Here is a 12,209-nt window from a genome sequence, read left to right as displayed (position 1 = left end):
AGTGCTCCTCACATATGTTGGACAAGTTATTGCCCTTCCTGTAAAGTGAGCCTAGTAATGAGATACCAGCCTTATGGTGTTAGGAGCATTGCAGCTAGTCACAGAAAGTACTTAGCAAACTGCCTGATTTCCAGCAAGAGTTCAGTGTTAGCTCTTTAAGAATAATACTGGGTGGGGGTTTTTTCTACCCTGGGTTGTAAGCTCTTCAAGGTCAAGAACTCAAGATTATTCATTATGTCAGCTGTCTGAAACAGCATTGCCCAGTAGAACTTTCAAATATGGTTAGCTTTACTTTTTTTTAAAAGATTTTATTTATTTATTTATTTATTTATTTATTTATTTATTTATTTATTTATAAATAAATAAATAACACAGAGAGGGGAGAGAGAGAGGAGGAGACACAGGCAGAGGAAGAAGTGGGCTCCATATAGGGAGCCCGACATGGGACTGGATTCTGGGTCTCCAGGATCATACCCTGGGCTGAAGGCGGCGCTAGACTGCTGAGCCACCAGGGCTGTCCATATGGTAGCTTTATTGACTGATCACGTTGTGTACACCTGAAACTAATTTAATGCTATGTCAGTTATATATATATAAAAAAATGTGGTAGCTACTAGCCACATATGGTTATTGAGTACTTAAGGTATGGTTACTGTGAGGCACCTGTGTGGCTCAGTCAGTTAAGCATCTGCCTTCGGCTCAGGTCATAATCCTGGGGTCTGGGATTGAGCCCTACATTGAGCTTCCTACTCATCGGGCAACCTTGCCTCTCCCTCTATTTGTACTCTCTGTCTCTCTCAAATAAAATCTTTTTTTTTTTAATGTGGTTAGTGCAAATTTGGGACTCGAATTTTTTATTTACTTATGTTTAACAAATTTAGATAGCCGCTTGTGGCTAGTGGCTGCCATATTGGATAGTGCAAGCCAAGCCAGTAAATGTTTGTTGAATGGGAAAAAGGCTGAATCCACCAGTATATGAGAGAAGTGGAATATACAGAGGAGGAAGAAGAGAATAGTGGACTCGAGTTGATTAATAATCCTCAGCAGCTGTTTCACCTCCCATCCAGTGTTTGAATTCCTTTTCCAGCATCATATTATATTTAGAAGAATCAATTCATTCTTGAATGTCATCCTTCTAGTTTTTACCCTTTGGTCCTTACCACCTTGGTGCTGTGACCCACGTTGATCACTCTACCATAAAGAATTCACTCATATTTGAAGGTAATTGTGGTTGTCTTTTCCTGAAAAAAGTGAAAGACTTTTTGACTTCTCCAAGCCAAACAGCTCTTCGTAATAGCTTATTACTGGTGTGTTAGGGAAACTGCTTACCTACCTCACAGGGCTGTTGTGAGGACCAGTAAGATACTATATGTGAAGGTGATTAGCATAGTTTGAGGCATTTAGAAAGAGCTCAATAAATGTTCATTGTTGTTAACAACGGCACATGGTTTGTATTGTGTTTTAAAGTCATCAGATTTATTTTGGTCAAATAGCCCTGTAGGGAGAAAGCAAAGATGAAGAGTGGTGCTCTCTAAAAAGCAAGTGAATTGATGCTACTCACAAAGTGATAGAGTTACATCATGAAGTTAATGAGGCCAAAGATGGTGAATTATATACTCAGGCACTGTCATGATTATTATAACCCAGATAAATTTCTTAAACACTGTAACATGCAGTTTTCTATAACAAACATGTAGTGAGTAAATTTAGTGCCTCACAACAAACTTCAGTGAAAAACAGGCTTTGTGGTAATCCTGTGAGGTTAAGTGTTACATCCTATTAGTATATCTCCATTCAAAAAGCAAATTACCGTGATGCCTGGGTGGCTCAGTGGTTAAGCGTCTGCCTTCGGCTCATGTTGTGATCTCCGGAGTCCTGCATCGGGCTCCCTGCGTGGAGCCTGCTTCTCCCTCTGCCTGTGTCTCTGCCTCTCTCTCTCTCTCTTTGTGTCTGTCATGAATAAATACATAAAATCTTAAAAAAGAAAAGTACAAATGCTATTAAAAAAAAACAAATTATCACGGCAAATAGACTTGTGAGAAACTCAATTTCAGAAAGAAGAAATACAGAATAGGTAAATAATCTGTTTTAAGACTGTGTGGCTAATGCTGTGTGTGTGTGTATGTATAACTTGACAACTTACTTGTAATTGTTTTCTAATTTTCTCATCTTTCCAGTGATGACTACCTATGATCTTTGTATCCTCGAAAGCACTCGTATCATATCAATAAAGATCTTTACTGCCAAGGCTTCTAGTTGAATCTTATTATTGCTTGTGACATGATTTTTAACTATGGTTTTAACTAAGACTGAGTCAAAATATTGGGAGCTCACAGTCTTCTATTTTGATATTGCTGTTATTACTGTCATCAACATCCTCATTATTGCTATTGGCTCATTACTCCAAATACTCTGCAGCCTCAACCCTTAAAGCTGTTGTAAAATCAAGTTCTGGGCAGCCTGGGTGGCTCAGCGGTTTAGTGCCTGCTTTCAGCCCTGGGCGTGATCCTGGGCATGATCCTGGAGTCCCGGGATCAAGTCCTGCATTCGGCTCCCTGAACGAAGCCTGCTTCTCCCTCTGCCTGTGTTTCTGCTTCTCTCTGTCTCTCTCATGAATAAATAAATAAAATCCTTTAAAAAAAATCAAGTTCCTCCATCCCACCTGCCAGATACCAACATGGACCAGCTCTGAATCAACGCTTGTAACCATAGCGCAGCAGCTGAGTACAGCTGGAGAAAAATAACACCAGGGGGCTCTCACAGTGCCTATCTGTCAACATCCCTCAGGGCCTTCTTTCATTGCTCCCATCTACTAGTCCCAAGTTTCTACCCTCCCTCCTCCAATGTTGGGTGATACCACTTAGTACATGTAGGAGGCATTCATTGGTAAGAGTCAGGCAGTTGGAAGTGAGGAGGGGAGCCTTCAGCTTCCTTATACCAATAAACATATTTCCATCTGTGCGCATACCCTGCTACCCACAGCTCAGCCTACATCTGTGCTTTGGTACTATCCTCTTGCCATCCCAGGATCCTGGTCTGTCACCCCCTTTCCTACATTTAACTTTATTGACCCTTTCTTCTAAACACCCTTTGGTCTGTCATCTCGAGAAAAACCTCTCCTTTGGCCTCTATTATCTTCTAGCTCTTGTCTATCCCTTCTCTCAGCCAAGCTTCTGGAAAGAAACACTGCCCTTGTTCACACCACTGTCATTCCTTTTCTCTTATCAACCCAATGCAGACTAGTTCCTACTTACCTCATGGTTCCAGTGAAATTATTTTCATATATCCTGTTAACATACCTGCTATGCTGGGACCTGTTTTAAATGTTGGGCCAGGAATGACTCCAGGCTCTATTCTAGACACCCAACAACTTTCCATCTCAATAAGTGTCACCATCATTCCCTCAACTATCCAATCCAGAAATTCTTTTTTAAAAGATTTTATTTATTTATTCATGAGAGACACAGAGAGAAGTGGAGACAGAAACAGGCTCCCTATAGGGAGCCCAATGCAGGACTCCATCCTAGGACTGCGGGATCACAGCCTGAGCCGAAGGCAGATGCTCAACCGCTGAGCCACCCAGGTGTCCCTTGGAGATTCATCTTAAATGTTTCCTATTCACTTTCCATGATCCTCAGATACATTCTCCAATCTCTATAGATTCCACCTGCTTAACATTTGTAACCGGTAACCCTCAACTCCCCACTCCCTAATTCTCATGCTTGCTGGTTTAGATCAGACCTTACATATCCTGTTTGGATTGCTACTGTAGCTTTTTAACTGCAGAAGGCCTCTGTTCAGACCTTCTTTCACGGGGACCTCTCCAAAATTCAAATCTGATCACATTATGCCTTGGCCTACAATGATTTTCACAGCTTTCATGGTAAATAAACTCTAGCTTAATACCCAAGCCCCTTAATGATCTGATTTCTATGGATTTTTTTTAGATTCATCACCTACCATTTGTTCAAATCATCCTAATGGCAACATTTATTGAGCTGCTCTATGTGCTAGGCACCGAGCTAGATGCTTTTCATCTTATTTAAACCTCATAGCAACTCAGTTTTGCCTATTTTGTACAGATAAGGAAATTGAGGCAGAGAGAGTTTAAGAAACTTGCCCGAAGTAAGTGACAGAACCAGGCTTGAACTCGGATGTGAGTGTCACTCAAGGCCAAGCCCTTATACAACATACAGCATGTTTCAAAGTGTAGACTGAGAGCACCTGCATCAAAATCTGGGTTAGGGGATCCCTGGGTGGCGCAGTGGTTTAGCGCCTGCCTTTGGCCCAGGATTCGATCCTGGAGACCCGGGATCGAAATCCCACGTCGGGCTCCCGGCGCATGGAGCCTGCTTCTCCCTCTGCCTATGTCTCTGCCTCTCTCTCTCTCTCTCTCTCTGTGTGTGTGTGACTATCATTAAAAAAAAAAAAAAAAAAAAAAAACCCTGGGTTACTTGGGACTCCTGAGTGGCTCAGGGGTTGAGCATCTGCCTTCGGCTCAGGGCCTGATCCCTGGTCCAAGGATGGAGTCCTGCACTGAGCTTCCTGCAGGGAGCCTGCGTCTCCCTGCCTATGTGTCTGCCTCTCTCTCTCTCTCTCTGTCTCTCATGAATAAATAAATAAAATCTTAAAAAAAAAAAAAAATCTGGGTTACTTGTTAAAATGCAAATTCCTGTACTCTGTCCTGGACCTGATGAGCTGGACTCCTCAGGGATAAGTCCTTAAGCTCTGTATTTTACATAAGCTCTCCAGGTGAGGTACAAAGCACAGTGCTACTGTCCTGTACTATATACTTTCAGTCGCAAGAAGTAATTCCTCCAATGCGCTATACTGTTCTGCATGCCTTGCCCAAGCTTTTCCTCTTACTGAAACATCTCTGCCTTCTCATCTTTATCTTTCAAGACTCAGCCTAAATAGGCCCCCCTTCTAAAAAGCCACTCATTCTTCACCCTGATTTTGAAGCCCATTCTCCTCACCGCACCAAGAACATCGGGCAAAGCCCTCTCCAGCAGCACTTCTACATCTCAGAGGCATTGGTTTACTGTTCATCCCCTCGCCAGAATATAAGCTCCTCTGCACTAGCTATCTGTCCCTCTAGCACCTGGTACAACTCCTTGCTGTAGTGTATGTTGGCTAAGTGTTCATTAGATTCCCTCCCACCTCTTCACCTTCCTGACCCATCCCTTTCCAATAGGCCCCTGTTGGTAAACATTGTATTTTAATTGCTGTTTCAGTTAGGAACATGTTCAGCAGCAAATCAGACGCAGCCTAATAGCAGCCTGAGCAAAAAAGATGCTTCATTACCTCATATTCTAGGACCATAGAGGGGAGAGGTTCCAGTTTTGGCAGAAAGGCTCCACTCTACCAATGGGGTTATAGCCTCTTTGCCTCTTGAAGAATGGTGCCTTTGTTGTGTAAAATGAGTGGCCACTTTTACTTGTTCTTAATGTCCACTAGATGTGCATTTAACATTGAATTCCCCTAATCAATTAACCCAGTTTATAAGCTTTGGTAACTAAAAAATTATAAACATTTATAAATTTAACATACCTGATTTTCTCAAGCATTTCTAATGCTGAACAGACAAAATTTTCTAAGCACTGAAGCAGCTCTTAGAATGAAAAAAAAAATAGAATGAATCAAACCATGGTAAATCAAGTTATTTTAATGAGTTCAATACTCCACAAACTTAATCAAATTCATACAAACTCATGGCTTTGAATGTAAAAACCATCAGTCTGTAATCCACTATATATTTTAAATTGAAATCACAAGGCAAAAGTGACAAGTTTTCAAATATGCCAGATTCTCAAACATTAGAGGCTTGAAATCACAAGCACATCATTTTGTCCTGAAGATAATGTATTTTCCCATACTTCTACATAATCATTTCAACTGTATATCTTTTGTGGTCATATGATAAAAAAATGTGTATGTTTTCCATCAAATTGAAGTGAATTCCAGAGATCTGGAAAAAATCTAAATAGAAAAAATATAAATAAATAACAAAAATACAAATAAAAGTAAAATATCATTTTAAATATATATGAGATTGGTAATAACCTGGAGAAACAGACCATCTTATTATTAGGAGTATAAATTGTTGTAAATTTTTGGAGGAACATTTGGCAATTTGGCCAAAATTTTAAATTATATTTTCCTTTGACAGAACAATTCCACATCTAAGAATTAACCCTATAAAAATACCTGCTTTTCATTGATGATGTATATATAATGATGCTCCTAGCAGCATTATTTGTAATAATGAAAAGTGGGAAACAACTTAAACACCCACTAAGGGTAAACTAGTTAAATAATTGTGGCATATCATATATGTAGCAGCCTTGAAAGATATCCAAGATTCAACACCTAGGATGGTTCCTGTCACACAGTAGGCTCTCAATAAATGTGAACAAATGAATAAAGGATCAAAAGTAACTTGTATTCTTTATTTTGTTCATTCATTCAACAAGTATTTTTTGGGAATATGATGGTGAGCATAAACAGGCCCAGACAATTTCCTTCACATAACACAGTCATTAATTCTTCAAATTTCAAGTAAGTATAAAACTGGTAGGAATTATGAAGAAAAAGAATAAAACTGATGGCAATTATGAAGAAAAAGGACATCCAAATCATACTTGGATGATTTGATGTGGTCTAGGAGATCTAATATAAATAAATTACTGGTGTATTATATACATGTTAGTAAATACATTGAAATACAGTGGTTATGGGATTAAATGTGACTTACACTCTATATAAGATAGGTCTGTATTATTTGTAAGTTTCTCATAATAGCATGTATGCATAATATCATGTATCAGACAAAGCTCTAAATGTGTATATCCTAAATCTGAATAAATAGTTTACATACCATGTTGGTGTTCCTCAAAGTGTTTGGGGAAGAAGAATGAATTTGCATGCTTGCTTGAGAGGAAAGCAAAGTTGTAGAGCTCAAGCTATTATGGTGGGCAGAATTCTAAGATGGTTCCAAGGATTTCCACTCCCTACTCCACATACCTCCTAGTTATGCAATCAAACACAAATCTAGGCATTGCTGTCAAGGGATTTTCCAGATATAATTAAAATTTGTCATCAGTTGACTTAAGTTATGAAGATCCTTGTAAGTAGCTTTGATCTAATCAAGGGAGTCTTTAAAGACATTAAAGCAGAAGAAACTCTTGTTCACCTTGAAGTAGCAAATAACCATGTGTGAACTGTCCATAACAAGAACCTGAAGGTGGCCTCTAGGAGCTGAGAGTCCCACCAACAAAAAGAAAATGGGAACTTCAGACCTGCAGCCACAAGACTGAATCCTGCCAACAACCAATGATTTTAGAAGACCCAACTCTCAGATGAGATCACAGCCATGGATGGCCAACACCTTGATTTGAGCCTGATGAGATCCTGCCCCATATCTGGACTCCTGACTCACAGGAACTGTGAAATAATAAATGTGTGTTTTTTTAAGTTGCTAAGTTTGTGGTAATCTGTTACATAGCATTAGAAAACTAATATAAATAGTATTGGGAATCAAGATGGCTTGCAACCTACAGCCTGACATACTGGTCCCCACCCTGATACCTAGCAGTTAAAAAAAAAAAAAAAAGTCAAGAGATGTTTCACTGACAAGGAACCAGGTAGCAGAACAAAACATGTATCTAATACAATTTTATTCATTCTATCAAAACCATCTTGCCCAGAAACTGTTTTTCCTCATTGCTCCAAAGCAATCGTGCATTTGCCATTAAAACATTGACTTTCCCAGAAATGTTTTCACCACTGTTTCTTTTAGGGATGTAACTAATATAGCCCATGGGCATTTCTGTCTCCCACTGAGCATTAGTTCTTGTTACCCTGCAGAACTTGTATGGAATATTCTTTGCATTAGGCTCTCCCAACAGGTTGACTGTCAGCAGTCTTGAAACCTGACAATTATTCTATACCTCACTGCACATTAGAATCAGCTGGAAAACTTTAAAAATACTGATTCCCAGGCCCCCCCACCCTAGACCCATTAAATCAGAATTTCTGGAGTTGGGTTCAGACTTTGGTATTTTCAAAAAGCTCCCCAGTGATTCTCATGTGCAGCCAAATAGGAAGCTACTGGAGTTTACAGCAAAACTACTCCCACTTGTACATACAAGTCACCTGGGATCTCATTAAAATACAGGTTCGAATTCAGAAGGTCTAGGTTGGACTTGATGTGTTGCATGTCTAACTCACCAGGGATGCCAACGCTGCTGGTTCTTGGGCATACTTTGAGTAGCAAGGTCTTTATGGGATTGCTCTTCCAGATGCATACCCCAATCAGGCCACCCTACCTTCATGCTCGTCCTCATGACTTCAAGAGACAGCTCATCTCTTTGTCACTTTTATTCTGTCCTCCCACCATGTTCTCTTCTTACTTCCCCCCACTCCCTTCTGTGTAGCTATTGGTGTCTTCTCTTAGCTTCCCTCCCATTCTCTTCCTCCTTTTATTCCATGTAGTTATCATAACTTGGGGGTAAAATCTAAAGTTGTACCTTCTCGGCAAAAGATTCTGAAACTCTTACATAAAGTCTTGACTCTGTCATGCAAGAGAACAATATTTATTTATTTATTTATTTATTTATTTATTTATTTATACAAAAAGGTGGTTTTATTAAAGCACAAGGAAGGTAAGTAGAAAGAGCTACTGCCTCTTACACATTTTAAAGAAGGTGGTTCACAATAATTATTAACCTATGATAGCCAGTTGTTTTCATTTCTATAAACCATCAACCAAAATAAAATTTAAGAATGTTTTATTCAGAGGCAAGGAAATTGCATCACAAACTGCATGTAGAATTGAGGATTTTTTTCCCTCACTCCCTTTAGAGTATGAAGCTGAGCTGCCTCCCTTTCCAGAGGGATATAAAGTCAAACAAGAAGCAATGATTACTGTGAGTATCACCCAGGCCTCAACCTAAAAAGAAAGGCTTTTATGGGAGAACAGTGGTGATGTCATGAGTTGGGAAGGTGGGAAAGGGGAGGCACTGGAATTAAAACCAGAAATTGGGGCCAGTCCTAGCTCTACTACTACTGGTGTGTCTTAAAAGGCATCTTATAACCAGTCTGAGCCTTGTTTTCCACATCTGTTAAGTGGAACAGATAATCCTTGAGTGACTTACGGGACCTCTGGGACTCAAATGAGATCCTGGATGAGAAAGGTCTTTACAAAGGAGTCAACATATGTCCATGTTGGGAACAGTTGGGGATAGAGTGCATTTCTCTATGTATAGCAGTGTGGGCAAGGTAGAGACTGTACTAAAAGGGCCAAGGACGAGACAACCAGGAAGGGGGTGGGTTTGGGCAGTATACTTGGAGTAAAATAGGGACTTAATGGAGTTTAAAGTAAGGGAGCAAAAACTCTAAGAGATTCAGGGACTTGATCGGGGTCACTGGGATGGGATCAAGTCTAAGTCTCTAAACTTCCAGTAGGTTATTGCAGCAGCCACTATTAGAGATTCTTGTGTCGAAGAAATTTCTTGGCCTGTGATTGCTCTTTTTTCATAGCATCCTGTTCTTGCTCTATAGATGTAATGCTTCTCCAAATTTCTCTGCAGATACCAATTACAGTTCCCTCCCCTGAATTGTCTGTGCTTCTTCCAGAACTTGTTGTTCTTTGTAGATCTTGATCTTTGTCTTTTGTGCTGTTGATGTTCTTTATCTGTGTAGACAACTTTGGTTATTTATTCAAAATTTAAAATGGGGGTCTGAATGGATTTTCCTATGTAGCTGGTATGATTTTCTTCTACTATTGTACATGTGGATTTGTCTTCTGGATTAGTCTCTTTGATGAGTAGAAACATTAACTAGGAGCTCATGAGGAGTGATTGTCTACTAGAAGACTTTTCTTCAGGGTTTGCAGACAGCCTCCAAATCAACAGTGAGGTTTTTTGTTGTTGTTGTTGTTGTTGTTTTTTCCTTTTGGCTACCTACCTGGTTGGCAAATCACTTGGAGTCATTGGAAAGGAGGGAGAACTGGATATAAAATGCTGGTGGGAATGGAGTTTTATGTACATTGAGAAGGGCAAAAGCAGGAGGAGGGGGAATGTAGACAGGCCAGTGGACTCTCAGCCAGATTTTTACTTAACCCTTCCTGTTTATCATTCCCATCCTCTGAGGAATTGAACCCCTAAGAATTGAAGCCTTTTGGAGTTACGATGGGAAGAGGCACTCCCATCCTCTGGGGCAGTTTCCTCCTGTGAATCCTGGGCTGCCATTCCCTCTCTTTCTTATTTAATAACAGGTTTTATCCCTGTTTCTTTTGGAAATGTTTGCAAATCTTCTATCCATCAATGATTCTCCTGTTCTTTTCTCTATTAGGGCCCTATTCCTTGATTGTCATTTATAGGTGTCTCAGAAGGGAAGAGGGACAAAGATTTGTACTCATTATGCCCCTTGAACCTGAAGTTAATAAAAAATTTTATCCTTTGTTAGTTTAACTATTTGCATGAATTGATTCCCTCCCCAACCACCCTCCCAATCAGGTTTCACCATTAGAGGAAGCAGTTCTCCATGGCTTCAATACAGAGCACCTTTATTCAGTTCCTCATTTGACCATGGACTCGCATGTACCCTGTCCTCAAGTTCAGTTGGAAACAATCGATCCAAAAACATGTAAGTAAGGAGGTGAGATTTTGTCTTTTATAGTTTGAAGCTTGTAACATTGTAAGACCACAGGATGAGGATGGGATAGACAGAACTCAGGGAGACCACAAAAATATGAAAGAATTATGCTCTTGTTTTAATTTGTACTTTATTTTTTATTTTTAAAATATGTATCATAATTTTATTTTATTTTTTTAAATATTTTAATTTTTTAAATATAAGTAGGCTCCATGCCCAACGTGGGGCTTAAACTCACAACCCTGAGATCCAAGAGTCACATGCTCTACTGACTAAGCCAGCCAGGCACTCCTTAATTTTTATTTTTAGGAGAAGTGCCTTTATTCCACTGGTTTGTCTTTAAGGTTGAAATATAATAAGGATGATAAATAGCAGCAAGTATACCTTGATTCTACATTAAAACCAAAGGGGGGGGGTTGTAAAAAGTGGGTGAAAGTATCTCGTTGGCCTGCTTTGTGGGTTGAAGTCAGAGGTATAGGCTTTCTACATCTTCTCCCTGGGCCCACTTCCTCTAGCCCTGCCTGGTGCCTGACCTCTCCTGCCACTTTATTCTGTCCTCTCTGCTAGTGTGCTTTGGGCCTTGGCAACCATTTACCACCATTATTGTGGCCACAGGCCCCGTGAATTGTCCCTACCCTGCTCCTCTCTGGCCATGTTGCTACTACACTTCCCTTGCTTATTTTCCCTCCAGCCACACTGGCCTCCTTGCCTGAAGCCCTGGCCCTGTGCAGGACCCTGTTAACTCCTCACCAGTCCTCAGAGGCTCAAAAAGATATTTTAAGAGTCCTTAATAATACAGCCCAACTCAGCCTTCTGGAGTAAAATACAACATTTAAGGTCATGTTATTTTACCGACAATATCTTTTTTTGGTTTAGAAACAAACATTTCTCCCAGATTCATTTGGGCCATTTGGGATTTTCAGTGGGATTTTTTTTGGTTTGATTTAGGTTCCCCCAAGGAATATTTAGAAACATTCATCTTTCCAGTTCTGCTTCCTGGAATGGCTAGCCTGCTTCACCAAGCAAAGAAAGAAAAATGTTTCGAGGTCAGTTTCTCTGTGGGGTTTCTTTATTTCTAAATGCCCAGTAATTCATTTTTATCAGATGGTACCTCATTATCTCAGTACCATCAAGTGGTCGTTCTCAAAACAATCCCTTTGGGAGGGAGAACTGTATTTTGGTCACTCACACAACTCTAGCCATGACATCTAGTGCATTCACATACACTGCCATCTGTCTGGCCATTTGGCTCCAGAGAGGTTTTCCGCCTTCTTGGCCTCCCTGCCTGCTCTTCTCCTGGGTAATTGGCATCTACCAGGTTTATTGGCTCCCATTGACTGTACATGCAGATGAAAGCTCTCCTCATATTTTATCTGACTCTGGATTGATCTTCCCACCTTTAGCCTCTCCATACTCCACTTTGTGCCCAATACCATACATGTAGCTTGTTTTAGGAGAGCCTGGCCCACCGGTAGTGCTTGCTAAGCATTGGTCATTGTTACACTACAGCTAGTATTTTGTGTGAATGGAGTTCCAATCCCTGTGCACTCTCC

At 40.2% G+C, this 12,209-nt stretch overlaps 1 protein-coding gene across 5 annotated transcripts in view; it reads left to right on the top strand.

Annotated features, from left to right (window-relative positions):
* IQCK (IQ motif containing K) overlaps positions 1-12,209 on the top strand; it is a 130,345-nt gene that overhangs the window by 1,457 nt on the left and 116,679 nt on the right. For all 5 annotated transcript variants that reach the window (XR_005360869.1, XR_005360868.1, XR_005360870.1 and 2 more), the window contains exons 2-4: positions 8,863-8,927; positions 10,518-10,647; positions 11,605-11,702. Coding sequence is in view for 2 of the 5 variants with exons in the window: in XM_038540211.1 (XP_038396139.1) it covers positions 8,863-8,927; positions 10,518-10,647; positions 11,605-11,702 (293 nt within the window). In the remaining 3 variants the exon portion in view is untranslated. The remainder of the gene's footprint in view (positions 1-8,862; positions 8,928-10,517; positions 10,648-11,604; positions 11,703-12,209) is intronic.

This window comes from Canis lupus, chromosome 6 (genome assembly GCF_011100685.1).
Source record: "Canis lupus familiaris isolate Mischka breed German Shepherd chromosome 6, alternate assembly UU_Cfam_GSD_1.0, whole genome shotgun sequence".
NCBI lineage: Eukaryota > Metazoa > Chordata > Mammalia > Carnivora > Canidae > Canis > Canis lupus.
This window is presented reverse-complemented; position numbering and strand designations above follow the sequence as displayed.